At 32.1% G+C, this 24,941-nt stretch overlaps 4 protein-coding genes across 7 annotated transcripts in view; 2 read left to right on the plus strand and 2 right to left on the minus strand.

Annotated features, from left to right (window-relative positions):
• Positions 1-884: 884 nt before the first annotated feature.
• On the minus strand, positions 885-2,285 carry LOC106765969 (cytosolic sulfotransferase 12-like). Its single transcript, XM_014650732.2, has one exon. It carries the CDS (start codon positions 2,230-2,232, stop codon positions 1,222-1,224), a length of 1,011 nt encoding a protein of 336 aa, XP_014506218.1. The 5' UTR covers positions 2,233-2,285; the 3' UTR covers positions 885-1,221.
• A 5,408-nt stretch (positions 2,286-7,693) lies between these two features.
• LOC106765970 lies at positions 7,694-8,701 on the plus strand. The gene has a single exon (XM_014650733.1). It carries the CDS (start codon positions 7,694-7,696, stop codon positions 8,699-8,701), a length of 1,008 nt encoding a protein of 335 aa, XP_014506219.1.
• A 6,158-nt stretch (positions 8,702-14,859) lies between these two features.
• Positions 14,860-18,468, plus strand: LOC106765379 (ACT domain-containing protein ACR4). 4 transcript variants are annotated; one of them, XM_014649972.2, is made up of 9 exons: positions 14,860-15,275; positions 15,749-15,833; positions 15,933-15,978; positions 16,096-16,210; positions 16,340-16,407; positions 16,515-17,111; positions 17,198-17,302; positions 17,822-18,104; positions 18,202-18,468. In XM_014649972.2, the coding sequence occupies exons 1-9, from the start codon at positions 15,272-15,274 to the stop codon at positions 18,210-18,212; spliced, it is 1,314 nt and encodes a 437-aa protein (XP_014505458.1). In that variant the 5' UTR covers positions 14,860-15,271; the 3' UTR covers positions 18,213-18,468. The 4 variants fall into 4 exon arrangements, with proteins under 4 accessions (XP_014505458.1, XP_022638659.1, XP_014505456.1 ...); XM_014649970.2 differs by having other exon boundaries at positions 14,861-15,036; positions 15,114-15,275; positions 17,822-18,468; XM_022782938.1 differs by having other exon boundaries at positions 14,860-15,036; positions 17,822-18,468.
• A 3,665-nt stretch (positions 18,469-22,133) lies between these two features.
• The window catches only part of LOC106767147 (truncated transcription factor CAULIFLOWER A-like), a 5,234-nt gene continuing 2,426 nt past the window's right edge, over positions 22,134-24,941 (minus strand). The window contains exons 3-8 of the mRNA XM_014651982.2: positions 23,925-23,989; positions 23,731-23,830; positions 23,592-23,633; positions 23,397-23,438; positions 22,627-22,730; positions 22,134-22,486 (exon numbers count right to left, since the gene is read on the minus strand). Of these exons, the coding sequence (XP_014507468.1) occupies positions 22,393-22,486; positions 22,627-22,730; positions 23,397-23,438; positions 23,592-23,633; positions 23,731-23,830; positions 23,925-23,989 (447 nt within the window). The 3' untranslated portion in view covers positions 22,134-22,392. The remainder of the gene's footprint in view (positions 22,487-22,626; positions 22,731-23,396; positions 23,439-23,591; positions 23,634-23,730; positions 23,831-23,924; positions 23,990-24,941) is intronic.

Here is a 24,941-nt window from a genome sequence, read left to right on the forward strand (position 1 = left end):
GTATATGCTATGTTTGACACGATGCATGCATTTTATATAATTAGCTCACCCTTGTACTGCTTGTGTTTGTACCATGTTTGCGTATGTCTTTCTTTTGCAATGGTCATCCACTTGGATGTGAGCAGAGGAGAATAAGGTTTCACTGGAGCATGTTTTGGAAGGAAATAAAGATGTTGTTGCCTAGATTCTCTAAAACTCTGTTAGTTCTTTTACCCTCTTTTGAAATACTTTCCACTAATTAAGTTATTTTGATATACACTCTAGTACTTTAAGTTTTAAATTTTCAGCTATTTCAAGGATGACTGTACTCTTAATGTTTCAAGTACATCTCTAACTGCTTTCTTTTATTATAGTGGATGACGTCTAGATTATATATGCATGCCGTATATTATTGAGATGTCACATTAGGCCTTGTTCACTTGAGTGGATTTGGAGGAGAGTAATTGAGAAGATTTGATGATAAATATAGCTTATGTTTATTTGAATAGATTTGGAGGTAAGTGAGAGTGAATTTGGAAGTAAATTTTTTAATCTGTCATATAAATTAAATCCTATACTAATTATAACAAATTTTACTTCCAAATCTACTCTCACTTGTCTCCAAATCTATTCAAATAAACAACAACAAAAAAATTACTTTCAAATCCTCTCAATTGTTCTTCTCCTAATTCACTCAAGTAATAAAGTATTAGAGTTTTGTGGTTTGGAAGTGTTGTGTAATGCAATGACAACAATGGAAGCTATTTTTTCCCATGTGTGAAGTTAGTTACTAATACGGAAGATGTCTTGAAAACTTGAAGACCATTTGTTGAGTTCTTGTGAAATAGTCTTCTTTGTGCAAATATTTCAATATGATATTATTATAATGGGGTAGAACTTTCTGTGTTTTTCTCTCACAAGTAGTAGGAACTACATTTTCTTTTGATTTAGTTTTTTTTTTTTCCACTTCCTAGTTGCAGTTCAATTGTGGATGTTGTAGGTTGATATAAATTGCTTTGGTTCTAATTTTTTATTTTATATTTTCATTTTTAGATTCCAATTAATAAAAACGTTAAGATTTTAAATTTTTTTATACAAAACGACTATTTTATTTCTGACAATAAGGTTGTCTAATAATAAAATTTTATTACATTCAGGACTTACCTAATTCATCAAATAAAAGCAAACACAACAAGAACAACGGTTAAAAACCATTTATGAGTAAATAAACATAGAATCATTCTAAAACCTCAAACCATGTTGGGCTAGTTTCTCTTCAGTGATGGCATTGAGTTGCTGAATCATGTCAGAAGTGAGATGATTCTTCCAATCTCCGATTTCGCCACGCCGGAAGAAAGCTCGGTGTGCTTCACCAGACGAAAGCTTCCCATTCCTATTCACCTGCAAGTTGCTCAAGTTATCAAAACTACAGAGCTTCAGAATCTCTTGCACCACACCAGCTTCCTCTTCTTCTCTGGAAAAAGGGCAGCCCACAAAGGTGGCTAGTTTCTTCAACACAAATTCGGGGTTCAGTTTCATTTCCTCAAACCTCATGAACATGATCTTGTGAGGGTGTTCTAAGCTCTTGTGCCAGTACTCCAACACATGCTCCCAAAAGGGTCCATAGAGACTGACCCCTCTGCAGAACTTGTGGAATGCCTCATGGAGTGAGTTGGGGAGCATGGTGTGGGGTCTGAGCCTGTTTGTGAAATGCCAGAGGGAGATGAAAGCGTCTTTGGGGTCTCTACAGAGATAAACAATCTTGCAAGATGTTTGAGTGACAGATATTGGCAGTGAGACATAGGGGATGTGGGTGGAGAAGAGCCTTGGAGAGGGAAGTGAGGAGAGGTCAGGGAGTGAAGGTTTGTCAAGGTAGAGATCAAGTTCCAAGAAGGGAACAAGAAAGTGAGGATTGTGAGTGAGCAAAGGGTGGTTTTGTGTAGTTGGATGATATTTGTGGCGGTGAAGCAATGAAAAAGTCCAAGCTTTGAGCCAAGTGGTGCCTGATTTGGGAGTTGTTACAATGAGGATATCAGTGTGATGAGCCTGAAAGTGGTTTTGGCAAGAGAGAAGTCCTTGAAGCTGCCTTGTTGTGTGCCAAAAGCCTTGGTACTGGTGAAGATGCTTTGCAACCCAACCTTTCTCTAATGGTAATGTGGCTATGAGGTCCTTGCAGTCTTCGCTCAGTTCCCTGTTCTCATCAAGGAAATTCGGCACCACCCTTGATTCACTTTCTGACACGGTGCTGTCCATGGAGAAAGGGATGAATGTTGAATGATATGTATTTCTTCAGACTAAAAATATAAAGATACGAGATGCATGTTGGCTAGTACTGGTCTACACTGTCTGACTGTGTTTTGGCTTTTACAATAAAGTTCTGAATGCATGCATGTGATCTTCATCAATACTGTGTCCATGGGTCCATTACCATCTCTTGTCAATTTCTCAAACTCTTATTATTGAAAAAGGAGCATGCAAGGCATCAACTTCCATTTCTACTTGCATTATGCATGGAAGATATATTATCTACTTTTACTAAAGATGGAAGTTTTCAACATTTATCACTAAAAAGATGTAAAAAACTTATGCACCAATTCAGAATCGTAATGAACACCACCACTGGTTTTTTCTTGGATCAGGAATTGGAATGGATTCATTCCTATATTACATTCAAAGAGAGGAAACAAGAATTTGGATCTGGTTTAATATCCATCTCAATAACAACTTTCTTTTTATCTTCGTACTTAATTTATATTCTCTTTCCACACTCACTATTAACACTATATTCAGTATATATAATTGTGCAAAAAAATTATGTTTTTAAGTAAACATATTGGTTATTTTGAAAATTTTATTTTGATTCTTTTATAGAAATATATTCACGTGAGGTAAAGAGGTAAAAAGATGTAAGAATTTAGACTTTTGAAGTTTATCTTTACTATATGTTTGAGTTCTTTTTTTGAACTAAAACATATTCTTATTTTCTTTTTTCAAAAAATTATTATTTCAATTTCTTTCCATCATCATATTCTTAGCATTTTCCACCTCAAAACTATGGAAGAATCTAATAATGTTAATTTTTATCATTATTTGAACCATATTTTATTAACAAAATTAATTTTTTTCTAGTTTGTATCTTTCTTAATCCTTACATTTATCTTATTTTTGTAAATATCTATATTTGGGTTACACTTATTAATTTATATCTCTAATCTTCACTTTTTGTATCTAATTTTGTGATGGGAAGATCCTCTACCAAATCATAGAGTTTAACAACCCAGAGAAACAGGAAGAACAACAGAAGGAGGAAGATCATGAAGTCCAAGTAGCGCTCAGTGCCACCTCTTTACCGCTAATCAGTAGCTTTCTAGAGGCTAAGTAGCTTTCTAGAGGCTACGTTGCTTAGTGCCCTTATCCACTGTTGAGCGACAATGTTACAAAGAGAAAATTTGGTGTTTATGAGGGCCTGTGCTAAGCGGCACTTTGCTGATGTGGCAAGTTGAGCCCTATTTCTTCTTGTTCTAAAAGGAAATTAGGTCTTTTGATGGTTGGAGGCACAAAATCACTTTTATGAGGTTTGCTAGGACTTGCAAAAGCACTCCTTTCTCCTTCTTCATTTCTCCTTGTTGTAATAGGGACGTTCATAGCTTGATTTGTGGTTCATAAGGTATTAGGAAGTATCTTTTAAAACCTAGACTTGGAACAAAATACTTAATGGAGCTAGTATATAGGCATGAATCTTAACCCATTAGTTTTCTTAAACATTAGATCTTAAGGTTTGCTTGTTATGTATTCAAGGGATTTACTCTTAGTGAGGAAACTTACACTATTTCACCTAAGGGATTAGGGCTTGATTGTTCTTGTAGGTTGACTTTAGTGTTTTGGTGAAGAGGAAATGAGTTTGCATATGCACGAGAGCGAAGCCGGTGAATTATACCCCCAACAATGTCGTTCCATACCATTTTTGACATTTTTCCATTTCAAAGTGTCTTCAACTCCCAAAGTCCCGACATTTATTCTTTACCAAATTACTTCTTGCGCATAATCTTAATTTATGAACTATTCTTTAGTCTATATTCATTATTAATTTTATGATTATTTAGTATTACACGAGTCTCTTGAAAAACGATACATGTTACCATTTTATATTACTTGAACAATTTGGTATGCTTATCAATAAGTTAACAGAACCACCATTCTAACCACCATTCTCCCCACCAAGAAATAGAGCCACCCCCTTCTGACCCCCACATTGAATTAAAGGCATTAAGCAATACTTAAATTAGGAAGAAAGGATTATAAAAAAGAAAAGCACGCAATACGAGAGACCGAACCTCTAGCTACTTTCGAAATGGAAAGGAAAGGGAGTCTCCCAATGGCGATGCAAAGACGTAGTTCGCGTTAACGGTGAGGAGTGGAAGGGAAGGGGGGAAGAGTGGAGGAGCCACAACGGAAGCACAACATGATTCACATTTGGGGACGAGGAAGGGAGGAGAGTGACTCTTGCAATGAAGGAGTGATGCAATGATGCAAATGGAAAAGTTTTAGTAAGAATGAAAAAATTGTGAAATTTTAACCCTACACGAATATGCATCAATTATTTAAAATATCAAAGCCTATAGTTATGTAAATATTTTCAAAAATGCCATTAGTTGTATTTTTAAAATTATTTGCAAACCTATAGACTTCCATTGTTTAAATAATTGAAGCCTATTCCAGTATATGTTTCGATTATTTAAAAAACTAAAGCATATAAAATTATAGATTTTGATTATTTTAGAGTTGAAGCCTATAATTGTACAAAAAATTTCAAAATTGTCACGAAAAACTTTGTTTTTTCTTGAAACCAAAGTTTATTAGACGATTTCAAAAACATTTTTTGCACTAGTAGAAACTTAAATTCAAGATTAAATTTAACATTGTTGTATGTCATTATTAATCAAAGCTTTCCACTATTTCAATATAATTATATTTAAAAACACAAGCTTACTCAATATGTTTTTGCTAAGATGTTCAAAATATACGAATTTTTGAATTCAATCTATAATTATCTAAATTTATATTATTTTAAGTCTATTTAAATGGATTAGTTTCAATTTTAAATTCACATTATTCCATTTTAAATTTGAATCATTTCATTGAATTTGAATCATACTTAAGTGCATAACTTTTTAGATTTTAAAAATCTAAAATTAATGTATTCATGTCAAGTTAAGTCAATCTAGACCTAGGTTGACTCGAGTCATGCAAAACCTAAAAGTGAATCGAGTCAGCCAGAGCCCAAGTCTAATTGAGTTGGCTTGAGTCCATATCAGTCGAGTTGGCTTGAACTCATATTAAATTGAGTTGGATTTGATCAAGCTTAGTTGATATGAGTTAAGTTGAATTAGGTCTCTTCAAGTCGAAGGTCGAAGCGAGACAACTTAGGCCAAAAATTAAGCTTAAATGACTTGGGTCGATGTTCAAATAGAGTTGAGTCAACGGTTTTTTTAATCACATCTAGTTTTTCCCACAAATTTATGCTATAGTAATCTCTGAAGAAGTGACAACAAAGATGAAAAAGTAATGAAGAGGATAGGAAAAAAGAATGAAGAAGAAACAGTGAAAATGAAGTAACTGCTAAACAAGAATTTCTTTAATTTGTAATGTAAAAGATATAAACGGATGTGATGATTATTTTAGTGAATTAGATGTTAATGAGTTAAGAGAGTGTAAATATCTAAATAAAGTGTGAAGTCTAAATTTGAGGAAAAGTTGAAAAATAAAACAAAAAATACAAGAGGCAGAATAATAAAATAAAATAAAATAAAATACAAGAGAGTTAAGGGAAAATAAAATAAAAAAAAGTTGAAAAGTTGAAAAAAAAATGCATTAAACTTTTGACACAATTATGAAAATATACATGTGGAAATAGGCAGAATTATATTCGAAGAAATAATGATGTTATAAATATTTTAGTAATACTTATATATCTAAGTTATATAATAATTATTTCTTTACGACAGATTACTGTTAACATTTTATTAATATATGCATCTTTTAAAAAAATAATTAAAATAATAAATAAAATCAAATTAATTAATTTATATTTTTGTACTTCAACTTATTTTAATTTGTTACTTTGAAATGTATTTTTTTCTTCTATTTTATAACTATTTTTATATTTTAATTTGAAATTTACTTAAACTCTAATTTGAGTTTTTAGAAAATATTTTTTCACAATATATATTAATATTTTACAATATTATAGATTCTGACGTGTATAAAATCATACAGTTGTTTTATAAGCAGACACTCAAGCTTTTATGGGATGCCCTATTTAATCGAAGGTGTAATGTAGACATCTGAATTTGATCATTTTTAAACATATCATTTTACAAATTTTTTATTATTTCATATTAATAACATGTTAAGTTTTTATTTATTTCATTTCATTTTTTTTTCAATTCAAACATTGGATGAAATGCACTTTATATACATAATACATAACACCTTGGATGCATTATTTTATAAGAGGTGCTAAAAAATACTAATTAAAACAGCATTTTGGGCCTCCAAAGTTAGAACCTTGAACTTTGATGCATAGAACATTTCTATACATTAATCATTTAAAATTTATCACTCCTTCAAATTGTTTTAATTATCAAAACATGAAAGTTTGAAGGATTAGATAGTTCATGTATTGGGTTGAATATCATATTTTAAAATTTAGTTAAACTAGATAAAGAGTTTAACTAATTTCAAAATATAGTACACTCTTTAATAAAATTTTAAAATTTAATATTATACTTAAATTCAATAATATTTCAAATTCCAGTTTTATATATATATATATATATATATATATATATATATATATATATATATATATATATATTCACATCCTAAAAATATATACGTATTTTTCTTAAGTTAATCATTAGTTTTATTAGATTTTACAATGATAATAAAACTAATCACTCAAATCCACTAAATTAATTTATCACATGTGAGAAAAATCTAATGAGTTGTAAATTTATTTATATAATTTTTCTCGTACATTTCATTTGTAAAATAAAAATAATCTGACATGAAACTGAAATTTACTTATAATTCCATCAAACTTAAAAAAGAATAATCTTTTATTTTAGTCTATAACATATCTATTGGAGATAATTATTCGGTGGATTACCGTTATTACACAGTAATCCCACCTCTTTGTGTTTAGTTTTTCCCTTATTCCATAAACTCTATAAATAGAGTTTTTCCCTTTATTTTTGTAACGAGAAACAGTACAGCAACAACAACATTTACAGTTTTTCCTATTCTTCTCAATAATAGCGTATATGAAAGAAATCTTTGCTTACCACTGACTTCCGACGTTCTTCCTCTCTTCACCGTTCCTTTCTTCTCTTCACACCGCACTGTACGCTTTACCTTCATCGGGTTGCAGAGAAGATGAGCAGATCGCGTTTCTCAGATGTTTCTCTCCCACACGAAGGTGCTGTCTCACTCACCTAACTCTGTACGAAGGAAACTTCCCGAGAGTGAGACCTTTTCATTCGCTGCCTCTGAATAAAGGTATTGGGCCTTTACTATTGGGTTGGCCCAATCTTATTATGGTATCAAGAGCTTACTCTACACTTCCGCTGCCCAGTTTTCCGTTCTTGGTGCTTCTTGCTTGATTTTCTTGAAACTGCTTGATTTTCTTGAAACTGTCTGGTTCCCTTTCTCAATGGCAGAAGATCAGTCCAATCCTGCCAACAATCCAGCCAGCCCCTTCTATCTACACCCTGGAGAAAATCCAGGTTTAACTCTCATTTCTCAAGTCCTAAGCGAAACAAATTACTCCTCTTGGAGTAGAAGTATGAAGAGGGCTCTCTTATCCAAAAATAAAATCAAATTTATAGATGGGTCCATCAAGAAACCCAAAAACAATGAAATCTTGTTTGATGCGTGGGAGAGATGCAACGTAATGGTGCTTTCATGGATTATAAAGACTCTTTCTCCCCAAATTGCCGAAAGTGTGATCTATGTTGAAGAGGCCAAAGAGTTGTGGGATGAATTAAAGGAAAGATTTTCTAAAGGGGACTATTTCAAGATTTCTGATCTTTTGCAAGACATTCATTCAATCAAACAAGGGGAAAGAACTGTCAACCAATTTTTTACTGATTTAAAAATCCTTTGGGAAGAGTTAGAAACTCTTAGACCTATACCCAATTGTACATGCAGTGTACCTTGCAGCTGTGAACTCTCCAAAGTCTTTCTAAAATACAGAGAAGTTGAACATGTTATATGTTTTCTGAAGGGACTCAATGACAACTACAACACTGTCCGCACTCAGATTCTTTTGATGGAGCCACTGCCAAACATAAACTGTGTTTTCTCTCTTATTATGCAACAAGAGAGACAGGGAAGGCCAGATGCAGCCCAAAATCAACTTGCTGAAACACCAAAAATTCTTGCAAATGCTGCTGACAGAAGCAACAATTGGAAAAATGACCAGCCTTGGAGGAATCAAGGACGTGGTACTGGACCACATGGCCAGGGAAGAGGCAGAGGAAGAAATCCTAACTATGGAAAGCAATGTTCATACTGCAACAAAATGAATCACACTGTAGATGAGCGTTATTCTAAACATGGTTACCCACCTTGGTACAAAAAGACTGACAGTAATCAAGAAAAAAGGGGATGGAACTCTGCCAACATTTGCCAGAGTATTCCTGGATCAGAAACAGTTTAGAAAAGCAACACCAATGCCACTTTTAATTCATTCATAGTAGAACAAATGCAGAAACTTCTCAAAATGATTGAGAAAGCTGATGAACCAGAGCACAAAATTAATCACATGCAAAGGAATGATAAAGAAGATGGGCCAGGTATTTTTTCTTGGATCATTGATACTGGGGCCACAGACCATGTGACCCATGAGAAAGAAAATTTTACAACATTTTATAAAATAAAACCAGTCACTGTTAGACTACCAAATAACACTGTTATTACTTCAGAACATGCAGGGACTGTTCAGTTTGCAAAAGATTTTGTCATTTTTAATGTCCTATATATACCTGATTTTACATTCAATTTGATTTCTGTTCAAAGTCTTATAAAAGACTTGAACTGTAGTCTAACTTTTTCTTATAAGGATTGTTAGATACAGGAGAATTCCACATTGAAGATGATTGGGTCTGCTAGTTCTCACAAGGGACTTTACTACTTACAAGCTTTTCCAAGCCCTCATCAGAATTTTGTCTCTAAATTTGTTTTCTCTTTTAAGCATGTTGATATAAATCTGTGGCACTATAGGCTAGGCCACCCTGGACACAAAGTTGTAAAACATATATGTGAACATTTTCCTTATGTGCAAATAAATACTAATACTGTTTGTGATATTTGCCACCTTGCTAAACAACATAAATTGCCTTTTTCTGCAAGTGTTTCTGTGTCTGATGAGTGTTTTGATTTAGTTCATTGTGATATATGGGGCCCTTTTTCAATTTCCTCTATTCATGGCCATAAATATTTTCTTACAATTGTAGATGACTATAGTATGCATACTTGGATATTTTTAATGAACAATAAAGGACAAACTAGAGGTTTATTAGAAAATTTCATTATCAAGATTAAGAATCAATTTGGAAAGATGATTAAGACCATAAGGTCTGATAATGGCCCTGAGTTCAAGTATTCCAGCCTATATGATTCACATGGGATTAGTCATCAAACTAGTTGTGTTGAAACCCCTGAACAAAATTCTGTAGTAGAACGAAAACATCAACACATTCTTAATGTTACACGAAGTCTTATGTTTCAATCAAATTTACCAAAAGTTTATTGGTCCTATGCCATAAGTCATGATGTCTATCTCATAAACAGGCTTCCTATTCCTATTCTTAACAACAAAACCCCTCATGATCTCATTTATAATGCTCCCCCCACCTATTTGAGTCTCAAGACTTTTGGGTGCCTGTGTTTTGCTTCTACACTCGAAAATGGCAGAAATAAACTTGAACCCAGAGCTAAAAAATGTGTTTTTCTCAGTTACAAGACTGGAACAAAGGGTTATATTCTTCTTGACCTTCACACTAGAGAGCTTTTTATAAACAGGAATGTTATCTTCTATGAAAACATTTTTCCTTACAGGAATCAACATAATAGCACCAAAGTGGATGAAACTCACAGAACTGACTCTTTCAATGATTCCCTGGACGTCTTTGTCACCAACAATGATCAAGAACATTTTGATAGGGAAACTCAACAAGACATCACAGAACAAGGGGACAATGGCAGTGAGGCTAGTGATAACGAAGGAGAACACAGATGCAGAAGATCTGCCAGAATTAGAAGACTCCCGGGATATCTGAATGATTATATCCACCAGGTTAACCAATCCTTGACTGTGAGAAATGATCTTAAAACACCTTATCCTATTTCTAAGCAATTGTCTTGTGATTCCTTGACAGAAAAGCACTTCAGATATACTATGGCAGTCACTGCTAACACTGAACCACACTCCAATGGGGAGGCTAAAGATAAAAATGAATGGGCTGAAGCTATGCAAAAGGAGATTAAAGCCCTACAGGACAACAATACATGGTATTTGACAGAACTTCCCGCGGGAAAAACTGCTATAGGGTGCAGATGGGTATACAAAATTAAGTACAAAAGCGATGGCACCATAGAAAGACATAAAGCACGACTAGTGGCAAAAGGGTATACTCAACAAGAAGGGATAGATTTTCTAGATACGTTTTCTCCTGTTGCTAAGCTCACTACTGTTAGATTACTCATTGCACTAGCATCCTCTAAAGGATGGTTTCTGCACCAACTAGATGTGGATAATGCTTTTCTACATGGAGATTTAAAAGAAGAAGTCTACATGGAACCACCTCCAGGACTTAATGTTGATAAAAAGGGTCAAGTCTGCAGGCTTACTAAGTCCCTATATGGTCTAAAGCAAGCTAGTAGGCAGTGGTTTGAGAAATTGTCCACATATCTCACCTCTGTTGGCTATGTGCAGTCAAAGTCTGACCATTCTCTCTTTACCAGAGGAGTGGATGCTAATTTTACAGCTTTACTTGTTTATGTTGATGACGTTATATTAGCAGGAAATTCCATGACAAAAATCAACCGTATAAAGGGACTTTTGCACAACAGATTTCACATCAAAAATCTAGGAGAGCTTAAGTATTTCCTTGGTCTAGAGGTAGCAAGGTCTAAGAAAGGAATTCATCTATCTCAAAGAAAATATGCCTTAGACATTCTTAAGGAAACAGGGATGCTTGGCTGCAAGCCCTGCACAACTCCCTTCCTAAGAGATACAAGTTCTCTGTACAAAATGGAGAACTACTTGCAGGATCCTAACTCCTACAGAAGATTGATAGGGAAGTTGCTTTATCTCACTAACACTAGACCTGATTTGTGTTTTTCTATTAATCTCCTAAGTCAATTTATGCAGTCACCAACTGAACATCATTTTCGGGCTGTTCAACATGTAATTAGGTACATAAAGTCCAAGCCCTCAGAAGGGTTGTTCTTCTCGGCTGACTCTCTTGTGCATCTAAAGGCATTCAGTGATTCTGATTGGGCAACTTGCCCAACCACTAGAAGGTTAACTACAGGTTTTTGTGTCTTCCTTGGATCTTCCCTCATTTCATGGAAATCCAAGAAATAAGGAATTGTTTCCCGATCTTCCATAGAAGCAGAGTACCGGGCTCTAGCAGCTGCTACGTGTGAGATTCAGTGGATTTATTATCTGTTGAAAGATCTACAAGCGCAGGAAGTTGGAGTTCCAGCTCTCTACTGTGATAATCAATCCGCCAGACATATAGCTCACAATCAGAGCTTTCACGAACGGACCAAGCATATAGAGCTTGATTGTCACGTTGTTCGTGAGAAAATACAAACTGGTCTTCTGCATCTTCTCCCAGTGCGTTCAGATGAACAGCTCGCCGACGTCTTCACCAAGTTCCCTCATCACGTTCGGTTCAGATCCGTTGTTCCCAAGCTTGGATTGAGGACAATACATCATCCAGCTTGAGGGGAGGCTATTGGAGATAATTATTCGGTGGATTACCGTTATTACACAGTAATCCCACCTCTTTGTGTTTAGTTTTTCCCTTATCCCATAAACTCTATAAATAGAGTTTTTCCCTTTATTTTTGTAACGAGAAACAGTACAACAACAACAACATTTACAGTTTTTCCTATTCTTCTCAATAATAGCGTAGATGAAAGAAATCTTTGCTTACCACTGACTTTCGACGTTCTTCCTCTCTTCACCGTTCCTTTCTTCTCTTCACACCGCACTATACGCTTTACCTTCATCGGGTTGCAGAGAAGATGAGCAGATCACGTTTCTCAGATGTTTCTCTCCCACACGAAGGTGCTGTCTCACTCACCTAACTCTGTACGAAGGAAACTTCCCGAGAGTGAGACTTTTTCATTCGCTGCCTCTGAATAAAGGTATTGGGCCTTTACTATTGGGTTGACCCAATCTTATTAAAACAACACCAGATTTCGAAATCAAGAGAAACCTTCACTAAATTTTAAAATCCGGAGAAACCTTTACAAAATTTTGAAATCGAAGAAAAAGTTTTACATAATTTTAAAATTTGAGAGATAGTTTCACCGAATTTTAAAATCTAATAAGTTTCCTAAATTGAATTTCAAAATTCGATTAATACTTTTGCAAATAAAATTTCGAAATTTGATAGATGCAAAATATATTAAAAATAAACATCATCTTTCAAATGAACAAAAATTATAACCAACAAAAATTGTTGAAAAAAAGAAAAACGCTTACGAAAGAAAATTGACTCGAGAATTTCAAGTTCAATAAATAAAACAACGTACAGTAAACATGTTTTCATTTAATATTGGAGGTGCAGAAAAAAAAAACCTGGACCCAACCATAAAACAATAGAAAAAATTCAATGTGTTTAAGAGAGGGATATTGAATGGAAGAAAGAATGTCGTTCAAATATAGATACAAACAACTTCTCTTTCACTGTTAGGTCATTTACCTAACCTTATTAAACCTTTATATCATTTTCTCTATTTTCTTTTTTAAGTGTATAATCAATTTTTCTGACTTCACATCTAAAAAAATTATTAGCATGATTCATTCATATGATAAACACACTAGCTTACTCTTCTACCACAATTTTTTTTAAATATAATTTATAAGGAAATTAAGGTTATTTATTTCTTGCATATTTTTAGGAATAAATAATTATGTTTGAAAATAATCATTTGTCAAACTTGCAACATAATTATTTTTTCCAAATTGGTGTGTCCAAAACTGAAAAAGGTCGTTCTCATTCCTAACCTTACAAAGCACTAGCTAATAAAAATAACAAAGCACTAAGAGGTATATTAAAAAGTAACAAGAGTTAACACAATTTGTATAGTGTTCTTTTCTTTGTTTTTGTTTTTTTTGGAAAGTCTGCAATTTTTTTTATTAAAATTGTACTTGGTGTTTCAATACAAAGAACTATTACATAGGCCTAATTCAACCCCATAAAATCGGCTTATAAGGTGAGGTTTGCACCTCACTTATATATATATATATATATATATATATATATATATATATATATATATTATAAATTAGCCTTATCTCTAGTCGATGTGAGACTTCCAACACACCCCCCTCACGCCGAGCTATATACATATCGAGCGTCAGACTAGATATTAATGAGTGGTCCAATAACGGGTGGAAAGCCGGTTTTGTAGGGTTGAGTTAGGCTTAAAATTTCACTTCTAACATGGTATCAAAGCCATGGTTAAAGCTTATCCTAGCGAGTTCTAAGTGGGCATTTCTGTTTCCACCCATTGTCGGGCCGCTATTGGACCATCCAATTTCTACTATCACGCACGAGATGTCTATACCTCAGCGTGAAAGGGGTGTTTTGGAAGTCTCACAACCACTAGAAATAAGGCTAATTTATAATATATAAGTGAGGTGCAAACCTCACCTTACAAGCCGGTTTTGTGGGATTGAATTAGGCCTAAAACCCACTTCTAACATAAAACATTACAAGTTAATAAAGTGTTCTCAAATATTGTTAATTCTAAATGTTAAATTCAAGTTTTATATTAAGAAAAATGATTATTTGATATATTTAATTTTTTTACATTCATTTTCATTTGATACAATTTTTTTTAATTTTTTTTTAAAAAAATACAAAATTTTATATTTTTACAATTATTTTACCTTTATACTTTATGTTAAATAATAAATGTAAAAATATACCACGAAGTGTTCTTGTATTAAATAAAAGTGATAAGCTTTCCTCACTATCAAATATTTAAAATTTATTCTTCTTGATTTTGATTAAATTTTTCAATTCCTTTTACAATTTTTTTAACTCTTTTTTCTCATTTTTCCTTTCCTCTCTATACTACAAAACATAAAAAAAAAAAAAAAATTAATTAAAACCTTCCTTTCATCCAAAAACTGAATTTCGGTAACATAGAGGTTTGAATTTGGCTTTCAAGAACTAAATTCCAACCTGTAGTAGTGAAATTTTCTACCCATCCCTAACAGAATAAAGAAAAGATAGAGAACTTTTTCAGAAACTGAATTACAGAAATCTGGCTTCCAAAAAATTGAATTTTCTCGTGGGAAATGAACTGGCAAGATTCCTTTAAGTAATTTTTAAAAAAAATATTACTATTTACGGAAAAAGAATAATCTTATTTGGTGGTATAATCTAATTCGTAAAAAATAAAATGGCCTAAGTATAGGGTATACCGAACAAACAAGGGTTTGGAGATGCTCCTCCACCATGCATAATTCAGTATCCACTTTTCCCTGTAAGCTTGGAACACACGTGGTTAATTCTTTCCATTATTGTTATTGAACACCCACGTGCGCACCTTAGAACACGCCACATACCTTGGCTCTCACTCTCTCTAACATGCGCCTCCTTTTCTTTTTTCTAGGTTTGGGAGAATGCGAATTTCGGAGATGGCAGTGGGTGAATGAAGGAAGATAGACACAAAGGGATAACAAAAAACTCTGCCTTTTCTTTTTGGATGGCCGTTGCAGGTGTTGAAGCATATGTCCGGAAGGTTTTCATTCATAACATTTTTCTTTTTTATTTAAGAAAATAATTTAATTAATTAGTTATTTTATGCGTAACTAAAAGCAACATTAGAAGATCAAATTCGATGTGGTTGAGGTGTTGGTGTATGACTCTGTGTACATAAACTATTCCTACACCTATGTTATGTTCCTTTGTAACACATCCTCAAAGCTTATCATCTTCAGAGAACCAAGGTGTAGCACCAAAACTCACCCGCTGTAATGGGTAGGTGACATTTCCTTTTGTCTTCCTCTTAAATTTATCATCTTTTCTTTTCTTTTTATTAATTTTAACCTGGGCCTTCTATGTTTTGTTAATTTCTGTGTAGTCGCTCAGAAATTGATGCAGCGATTGTGAATTCTTATCTTTCTTGATCATGGTTTTGGTGGAATTCTTTTGGTTTTGATAGATTTTTCTTTCACCCTTTTCTTTTGTTGGTGAAAAGATTTTTCCTTTACTCTGATTTGGCTTGTGGGTGTTTCCATAGCTTCGTCGTTCTGTGGTGATGATTGTTTCTTTTCTCAGTTTCCCATATTGCTTGATGAGTTAACTCTTGAGTCCTGTAATCCTTTCTTTTGAGTTTTTGATTGTTTTCTTCTTGTGGTTCTAATTTTTTTTCACTAACTTTGTCGTTCTCTTTCCCTTCCCAATTCCACTTTCTCTATGATGATTAATCTGTGATACCAATTTTCGTGCAGCTTTCATTTCCGGGGTCAACATGAACTTCTCTCGCTACATGAACGATGAATATGAAAAACTCTTCAGAAGAATGAATCCGCCCAGGTATAGTACCTATTTGATGAAATAAAACCTTTCTTTCCTTAAAACTTACTTCTTCCTCTTCTTATCCTTGTCCACTTGTTGTTTGTCTTGTCTTGTCAGAGTTGTAATCGATAATGAATCATGCGAGAATGCCACTGTTATACGGGTATGAATATGTTCTGTCTTCTTCTTTTTGAGGGATTCTTTCTCGGCTATTCACCGTTTTCCTTTATCTTCACGGCTCTTCTATTTGTGGGTAATGGAATTGAATTTACCTTTGCAGGTTGATAGTGCAAACAAGCATGGAATACTTCTTGAAGTTGTACAAATTCTCACTGATCTGAACCTCACAATAACAAAAGCTTATATATCCTCAGATGGAGGATGGTTCATGGATGGTAACAACTTTTTTGTTTGCATTAATTTCTGTGATAGTGTATGTAATGCGTGTCACTGTGGATGCATGTGTACATAATGAACTCATTTTGCGGGGAAATTAATGGTTGGTGTTTCTAATGTTTTGCCAGTTTTTAATGTCACTGACCATGATGGAAAGAAGGTTACAGATGAAGCTATTCTGGAGTACATTCGAAAGGTTAGTCTGCTTTGCTGTTATTAAACATAAGTTTTTTGTTTTTTTTCATTATACCTTTTATGTATAGACTCATTGACTTGGAAGGTTACTGCAACTTATTGTTGTAGTCTCTAGGCCCGGAGTCCTGCTTTATGTCTTCCATGAGATCTGTTGGGGTCACACAAACTATGGAGCACACTGCAGTAGAGCTATTGGGAAGTGATAGGCCGGGGCTGCTTTCAGAAGTGAGTGCTGTGCTAACCAATCTCAAGTGTAACATAGTGAATGCAGAGGTGTGGACTCACAATACCCGTGCAGCAGCTGTGATGCACGTAACTGATGAAGAAACAGGTTCTGCTATCACTGATCCCCAGAGGCTCTCTCTAATTAAGGAGCTTTTATGCAATGTCTTGGGTGGTGGCAACAAAATCCGGGGATCTAGCAGCGTAGTCACTAAAGAAGTTAACCATACTGAGAGAAGGCTTCACCAGATGATGTTTGCTGATAGGGATTATGAACGAGTTGATGAGGAGGAGGAGGATGTTGATGAGAAAAGTAGACCAAAAGTGACTGTAGTGAATTGGTCTGATAGCGATTACTCTGTAGTTACTATCCAATGTAAGGACAGGGCAAAACTTCTCTTTGACATAGTTTTCACTTTGACAGACATGCAATATGTGGTTTTCCATGCAAGTATTGATTCTAAAGGGCCAGATGCTTATCAGGTATCTCTTGTTGTGTGTGTGTGAGTGTGTGAGCCACATTATAATCCTCAAAGGATGAGGTAAATATTCTGTGGATTTAAATTTAGGAATATTACATCAAGCACATAGACGGATCCCCTGTAAAATCAGATGCAGAGAGACAAAGAGTGATACAATGTCTTGAAGCTGCTATTAAAAGAAGAGTATCAGAGGTGAACACGGACTAATTACTGAACTTATCATCTCTTACTTTTGATTTCTGGTCAGAAAAATGCCTATAAAACCATTCTTTCAATTCTTGTGTTTGTTAGTATATGATTAAGAACATTACTTTTCCATCAACTGTTTACATCTTTCTGACTCACTAATCCCTCTACCCATGACAGTGATCGGCAATTATGTTCAGTTACACGGCACCAGTCACGCATTTACTACTACTATTGAATGAAATTAGATAACTTTCTGGTTGTAGATTTTTCTATGACTTAACAACGCATGATGTAAACAATTTTTAAGCAATTGTTTCTTCCTCCACCTTATTGTGTTATTATATTGAAATTATTGTCATTTTCTGTATGATTTTACTAATTTTATATTCTAGTCGAGAAAGTCCACTAGCCTTTATTATACAAATGTGAGTCATGCATTTTTGGCATGTTTATCTTTTCACTTTTCTTTTGGTTAGTTTTGTTTAGTAAGAAAGAGTAATAATTTGTTTCTTGCTTCTTCAGGGTTTGAAGCTAGAACTATGCGCAACAGACAGAGTTGGACTGTTATCTGATGTCACACGTATCATCCGAGAGAACAGCCTCACAGTTACAAGGGCAGAGGTGACAACCAAAGGAGGCAAAGCTGTTAACACCTTCTATGTTGGAGGGGCTTCAGGTTGCCCAGTTGAGTCCAAAACCATAGAATCTATTCGCCAAGCAATTGGCAATACAATACTCAAAGTAAAGGGAAAACCTGAAGAGTTGAAACCTGCTCCTCAAGATTCTCCAACTAGATTCCTTTTTGGTGGTCTTTTCAAATCCAGATCCCTTGCTAACTTCGGCATGGTTAAGTCTTATTCTTGAGACTGTGAATTAAACCTTCTTCTTTTCATTTTGTACAGGAAAAAAATGATGAAGATGCAAACTTTAGTAGACTTTCAGAAAGTTTCACCTTAGAACAAGTTTGACCTTAGTTTAGCAAGTAAAAGCATTGAACCCTTGCATAAAAGTTGCATTGTAAATACCCTCTCTACGTCAGTTACTTAGCTTTATAGCTTTGTCACTGGAACGATGAAAACGTAGAAAGCTTCAACTCTGAAACGCCATTGAAATAGTTATATATGTATATAGAATTTCCCAAGTATGATTAAGTCTTGGTTTAAACATAATTTTAGTTCCTGTATTTGTACTTCATAAAATTGACATAGTCCTCATAATTCGTCATAAATTTTAACCTCTGCAATTTTATGTTAGTAATGTTTTGAAGTAGTTTTATTTTATTTTAGTTTCTCAGTCTCCATACTATAGCAAACAAGGGTTCTGATGGTAGTAGAAATCAAAACCTAAAAAATGAAACTGAAGACTGAAATATAAAATTTTTAAGTAGGAGGCGAATACTAAATAAGTCCAAATTTATTTATTGTTCTTTCCAAATTCAATTATCTTAATTATTTTCTTCTTTTCAGTCATATTTACATACTTCTGGTAAGCAACAAATAACATTGTTCTTTACACATGTCCAGAGATAGCATTGAAATCAATTTCAAGAAAAATCTACTTTTAAAGATAAAATTGGGAATAGTATGAGAGTCTTAATGAATAGCACTTAATTGCCCATTTGTTTAATAAGCAGCAATTAACTCAGTTTAGATCATCATTGGTTATTGACACAAACTAATGGGATCACATTGAGACAGTATAGGAAAGTAGCACTCATCCATCATTCATCTCTGTGTCATTCCCAAAGTACTAACCAAATATCAATATATATACATACAGACCAAAAAAAAAATAGAAAAAGTCACTTTTAATTCTAACAAATAGAAAAAGAAAAAGAAAGTAATGAGACTTTAGGATTATACTGGTTTTTTCTTTTCTTTGAAGTAGTTTGTTTGAGCTTCTTTTGTATTTCTATATGTAATGATCTATATTTTTTTTGTGCATTGTTCTTTAATGAATTTATGAAAAAGTCATAATTTATCATTTTTTTTATATAATTGTATATTAAAACTTTATTGAATGTGAATTTTGGGTTGGGAATCCAAATATAAGTTTAAGTCTCACATTAGATAAAAATAAAAAAGTAATCTAAAGATGAAAGATCATTAATCTATTGTCTCAAAGTTTTGATTAAAAAGTGATATCAACCCTTACGTGGTTGGACCCATATCTCATTGGTATTATGTCTTTTAGGTGAACTTTTTCCTGGATAGACCTAACACTCTTTTTTTTTTTTTTTTCCTTCTTATTTTTTTTTTCCTCTGTTATTTTATAAAAGACAATAAAATGTGATTTTAGGTAGGAAATGAAAACAAGTTTTTTAATTTATAGTTTTTAATTATTGTATTTTGTAAAAGAATTTTTTTAACCAATGGTAAGATTAAATTATTAGAGTTAATTTTAAACTTTTGTCTCTCAAAAAAACAAAAGAATGAAATAAACTAATAAAAAGATGAAACTTAACCTAATAATATAAGGAGTGGTATTTGTGTATAAACAACGGGAAAGATTTGCATGCCTGTGTTGAAAGTAGACACAATTAACTGATTTGGTCTTTTCCAAGCTACATGCGTCATTTTCCAGAGTCTAAACCATAGGTCTGACCTTCTTAGTGTCCTAAGAAAAAAGCTGGTTGAGTTACTAGGAGGATGGTCCAAGTTCCTACTCCTAATGCTCCAACCAAATCAAGGTTTTGCTTAAATCAAGATTGACTTTTCAAATTTTTTTTACTGTTCCATGGATTTGAGAGAAATTATACAAGTAAGATTAATATATACAAAAAATATATAAAAAAAAATTAAGTACATTGTTTTGGTTAAATAAAAATAAAATAAAAAAAGTAAAATTGTTACTATTTGATTTAAAAAAATAAATCATTAATAAAATATTCTTCTAACCTTACCATATTGATTTCTTATTTACTTTTTTAGACATATAATTATAAATTTTATCGTAATCTAATATGAGCCTAATCTAATCTATTGAATGGCCTTATCAAATTACCTAGAGCCTTTTTTTCTTATCTTCCTTTTATTTTATTATTTTGAGGAGACATTTGATTGGCTTAATAACTAATAACGTTTAAGATAATCTTTTCTTTTTTTTTTCTTTTGAAATTCTAATTTATTTTTCTTTAGACTGATATAATGAAATGTGATTAATACTGTAAACTTTTATAATAACATAAACTATTATGTTTGGGTGAACATAGGGATTCATTGTGCACCTTGTAACCAAATGTTTAATTAAAATAATTAATCTATATTCTTCAATATCACCATTCTTTGTCAGAAAGAAAAACACAAAAGAAAAGAAAACTTATCAGACAGACCAAATCTAAGGAAGAAGGACCACATAGGTCATTAATTAGCTCTGAAATTAATGAGGGTTCAGAAGCAAGAGTATATCAAAGGTTTGATATCTTCAAAGGATGAGATTTAAATGAAAAGTGAAATATTAAAAAATAATTACATAAGTAAAAATATATAAAAGGTAAAGAAAAAAAGATTATTTCTCTGAATGAATAAAAATAAAAAGACAAACATATTTCTATTTATTTAAATTAGTAAGAAAAGTATAAAATCAATTATTAGAATATTTAAAACTAATAATTAATAAATAACAATGTTTTAATCAAATAAATAATTTTTTTATTATATCATATTTACATCTATTTATTATTATCGAGTTACTAAAAAATTATATGATTTTTAAAAACCTAAAGAAGAAAACTCCCATATTTCATCACTTGTACCTCCAAAATAAGAGATAACTTGTTAAAATAAACTATAACTATATTATTCTTGTTTGAATTCAAAATATATCATGATAGTAATTTATTAATTATTCAATGATAAAAATACTTTATTTCACACACTTTAAATATAATTTCACTTCATATTTTTTATATAACTTTTTTGTTCACTCGATATAAAACTCCCACAATTGAGTACAATTACTTAATAGACTATAGAATATAGGAACAGCCCGTTTACTTCATTTTAATATTAGACTTATTTTTGCATGGAAAAATATATTCATAGATTTGCTTGCATAGTGAAAGATAGGAAAACAAAGATGATAATATACACTCTAATTTTTACTTTACACTTCAACATCAATAAAATATATTTTTATTTTAAAATATGAAATAGTTTAGAAAAAATTAAATAAAAGATTAGCTTTTTATTAGGTATTGGTATAGAAAAGTGGAAAGATATTAATTTTACTAATAAAAAGCATAAAGGAGCTGACAGCTAAAAAGATGAAAGTACTGTACATGCATATTTTGTACACTTGAAAAGTTGAGTTGAAAGATCCCTAATACATAATTTCAACCAAGAGACCAAATCAAGAAACCATTCCTACTAAAGAGTATGACAGTTCATCATAAAATAAATTGGACTAATGAAAAAAAGAAAAAAATTGAATCAAAATGACAAGTGAAAAATGACTACATATTCTAGTGTTTTCCTTTATAAAATATAACACTAATTAACATTAGATTTTGAAAAAAAAAAATTACAAGAAAACTTAAATTTATTCAAAAACCATACTTCAAAGAAAAATGCATGTATATGTGAATGTCATTTATATATCTTAATCAATACCTGTCTCATAATATAAGGCAAATAACTTTCCATAAATCTGAACATTTTTCAATTAATGCACCAAATTAAAAATTCACAGCAACATTATAAACCATACATTTTAAAAAACTGAATATTTACTTTATTTTTTAATAAAAAAACTGAACATGCATGCACCTTATCAGATCAACATGGATAACAATGGCATGGTAAAAAAATTACTCTCTTTAAAGAAATGCTACCCAATTACAAAATTTTCAAATTTCATTATAAGTAAGACCTGTTCCTTGGAACAACTTAAGTACATATATATATATATATATAAGGTTTGACTTAAGAATGTATGGTCTTGGAACAAGTTACAGACTTACAACACAATATATATTAATGTCTTCAGATTAGGAAAAACCACAAAACATAAGAGGCATCATACATAAGCCCTCAAACATGTGGTCCAATGCCTTACCACATAGTTATAATTATCACCCATCTTTTTGAATGTTTTCAAAAGCATCCAAGGTGGCAGGAATACAAGGGTTCCAGAGTGAGGTCAAGTTCATTCCTTCCTACTTCTGGTGCTTCCTCACGATAATTGCCACTGCAAAAAAAAAAAAAATAATAATAATAATAACATTAACTATCAGTTAAAAACAGTGAAGAAGAATAATCCTAGTTAAAATATGAACTATAACAAAGACACAACATAAAATATTATATATGTTGTTATGGAAAACTCACCCCATGTTCAGAAGTGGCTGAGGTAGCAAGAAAGATGCATTAACTCCATGGTTTGGATGCTCCCATTGTGCCTGCTGTGCTGCAACCTTTTCTTTCTCCTTTATCTGATCTCAATTCACACAGATACTTCAGCATATGTTAGGGTTCTAAGCTACATAGATGAAGAATATACATAGTCCTTCCATGAAATAAATAGGGCTATATATATATATATATATATATATATATATATATATATATATATATATATATATTTTGTTTGGTCAAAATCAATACAGGAAGTGATTGATCTCATTTTCCTCATAATTTCAGGAGCAGATGAAGACTTTGTAACATCATGATAAAAGACAGAAGGGTATGTGTTGATCAAAATGAAACCCTAAACCCTAAAATTTTAGGATTGGTCAAATGGTTATGCTTAGATATAACAGATACAAACCTGCTTATTTCTTGATGTTGATCACGCTGCACTTAACAATTCATTAAGTTGGTTTAGTTACAATTTAGTACAAAAACCAAAAAGTTCTAAAAGTGAACATCATTCTACAAATATATTGCAAAAGTGTGTTAATTTGAATATTAAGAAACTAATTCATACACACTACTCTATATAGATGGTATCTAAAGAAGAAAATAATGAAAACTTTTGATTTTCATAATTTGAGAAGTTTTAGGATGTGATAGTAAGAAAATCATATTGAAATATTATGTTATGTCAGATAGGGGAAAAATTAAAAAGTTATGCAAAAAGAATAAGTATTGGTGATCACCTTCTTTGCAAGCATGTTATTCTGCTCCTGTATAACTTTCTCCTGTCAAAGTACACAAGTAGAGCACATGTCAGGTTGTCCAGAGGGACACGCATAATCAACAAGATTGGTCTCTGAAACTTATATGATGCAACCGTTACAACCTTTTAGGACACAGAGACCTACATAAAGATGTGACAAGATTTGAGCAAGTACCTTCTTCTGAAGCTCCGAGATCGACTCGTACATGAGTTGGTTCTGTTATTAAATGTATAATAATACATAGTTACTATGCATAATCATATTCAGTATCAATGAAGCACATGAATTAAAAATAGTTGTATGTTTTATATACTCTGCGGGTACGAATTTGTTTGAGAGCAGTATCTAACTGCTGCTCCAGACTCTGAAGCTCTTTTAGGCTCATTGAACCTAAATCTTCTCCCATATAGTGCCTGTGTGAAGAAAGGGTTTCCATGAAATAATAATGTTTTTGTTGTCTTCTTTTATAATAAGACAAATAAAGTACAAGAATCTTGTATGATATACCTATGGTTTCTCTGCAAAAGGTCAATCTTTGCCTTGAGTCTGGTGTACTCAATGGTCCAATTTCCCTGCACAAACACATATCACATTCTTTTCTTGGATTGGGACCAGAATATCTGTATATCAGTTTCATCATATCACTTTACATATTTCAAAACTGCAAACTTTGAAGAAAGATATTTGTAAATTGATTCAAATCATTATTCAGTACTTGTAATTGTATTTAGAGTTTATTAATTGTTTAAGTCTTTTATAACAAATAATATTAGTAATTAAAGTACTGTGTTAATGTTGTTTAATATTTTAACAAAACTAATATATATAACTATTGAGACATTATTGATTATAAGTATAAAATAAATATTAGTTCTCTTTTTGGAAAAAATATTTTTAGGGTATATGATATAGTAATTGTTGAATTTTTTTATATCTATTTAATAAGCAATATATGCATTTGAAAACAGTTCAATTTTTTTTTAGTATGTCAATTGATATATCATTTTACACTTTCATGCTTTTTAAATTGAAATATTTTTATTATAACTTTATAACATGAAATTAAAATTATCTCCATACATTTTAAATTGGGTAAATCTAATTTGGAGTAGAATTTGGTTTATCCACCATGTAGAAAACCTATCAGTTTTATATGGTTTTGTGAATAATATCTTGTTATTTCAGTACTAACAATCTCATAAATTTTCCTGCAAATAAGATGTTTTTCAAAAAGTTTAGATTTTATTTTAATTTCTACAATTACTTATTGACAGAAATATCACCACTTTTGGGATCTATCTACCCATATTTGTCAAAATATAAGATTTGCAATTATTTATGGTCCTTTTACTACATTTAAATGACATTTTCCTGCACCTTATTTTAAAAAGAAAAACCTTTCAATATTTTTATTAACTTTTAAATGGTAGGCTTTCTGTCAAGAATGTTCCTAAAGAATTTCAGAAACACGTCCAAGGCTATCAAGGCTGTTGTTGTATGCTTTTAGAAATATATATATATATA

This window comes from Vigna radiata, chromosome 7, assembly GCF_000741045.1.
Source record: "Vigna radiata var. radiata cultivar VC1973A chromosome 7, Vradiata_ver6, whole genome shotgun sequence".
NCBI lineage: Eukaryota > Viridiplantae > Streptophyta > Magnoliopsida > Fabales > Fabaceae > Vigna > Vigna radiata.

Coding starts and splice junctions, on each gene's coding strand:
- LOC106765379 (XM_014649967.2), top strand. Junction 15,834..15,932: donor AGAAGAATGAATCCGCCCAG/GTATAGTACCTA, acceptor TTGTCTTGTCAG/AGTTGTAATCGATAATGAAT. Junction 15,979..16,095: donor AGAATGCCACTGTTATACGG/GTATGAATATGT, acceptor TTACCTTTGCAG/GTTGATAGTGCAAACAAGCA.
- LOC106765969 (XM_014650732.2), bottom strand. CDS start 2,232: ATGGACAGCACCGTGTCAGAAAGTGAATCAAGGGTGGTGCCGAATTTC.
- LOC106765970 (XM_014650733.1), top strand. CDS start 7,694: ATGGCAGAAGATCAGTCCAATCCTGCCAACAATCCAGCCAGCCCCTTC.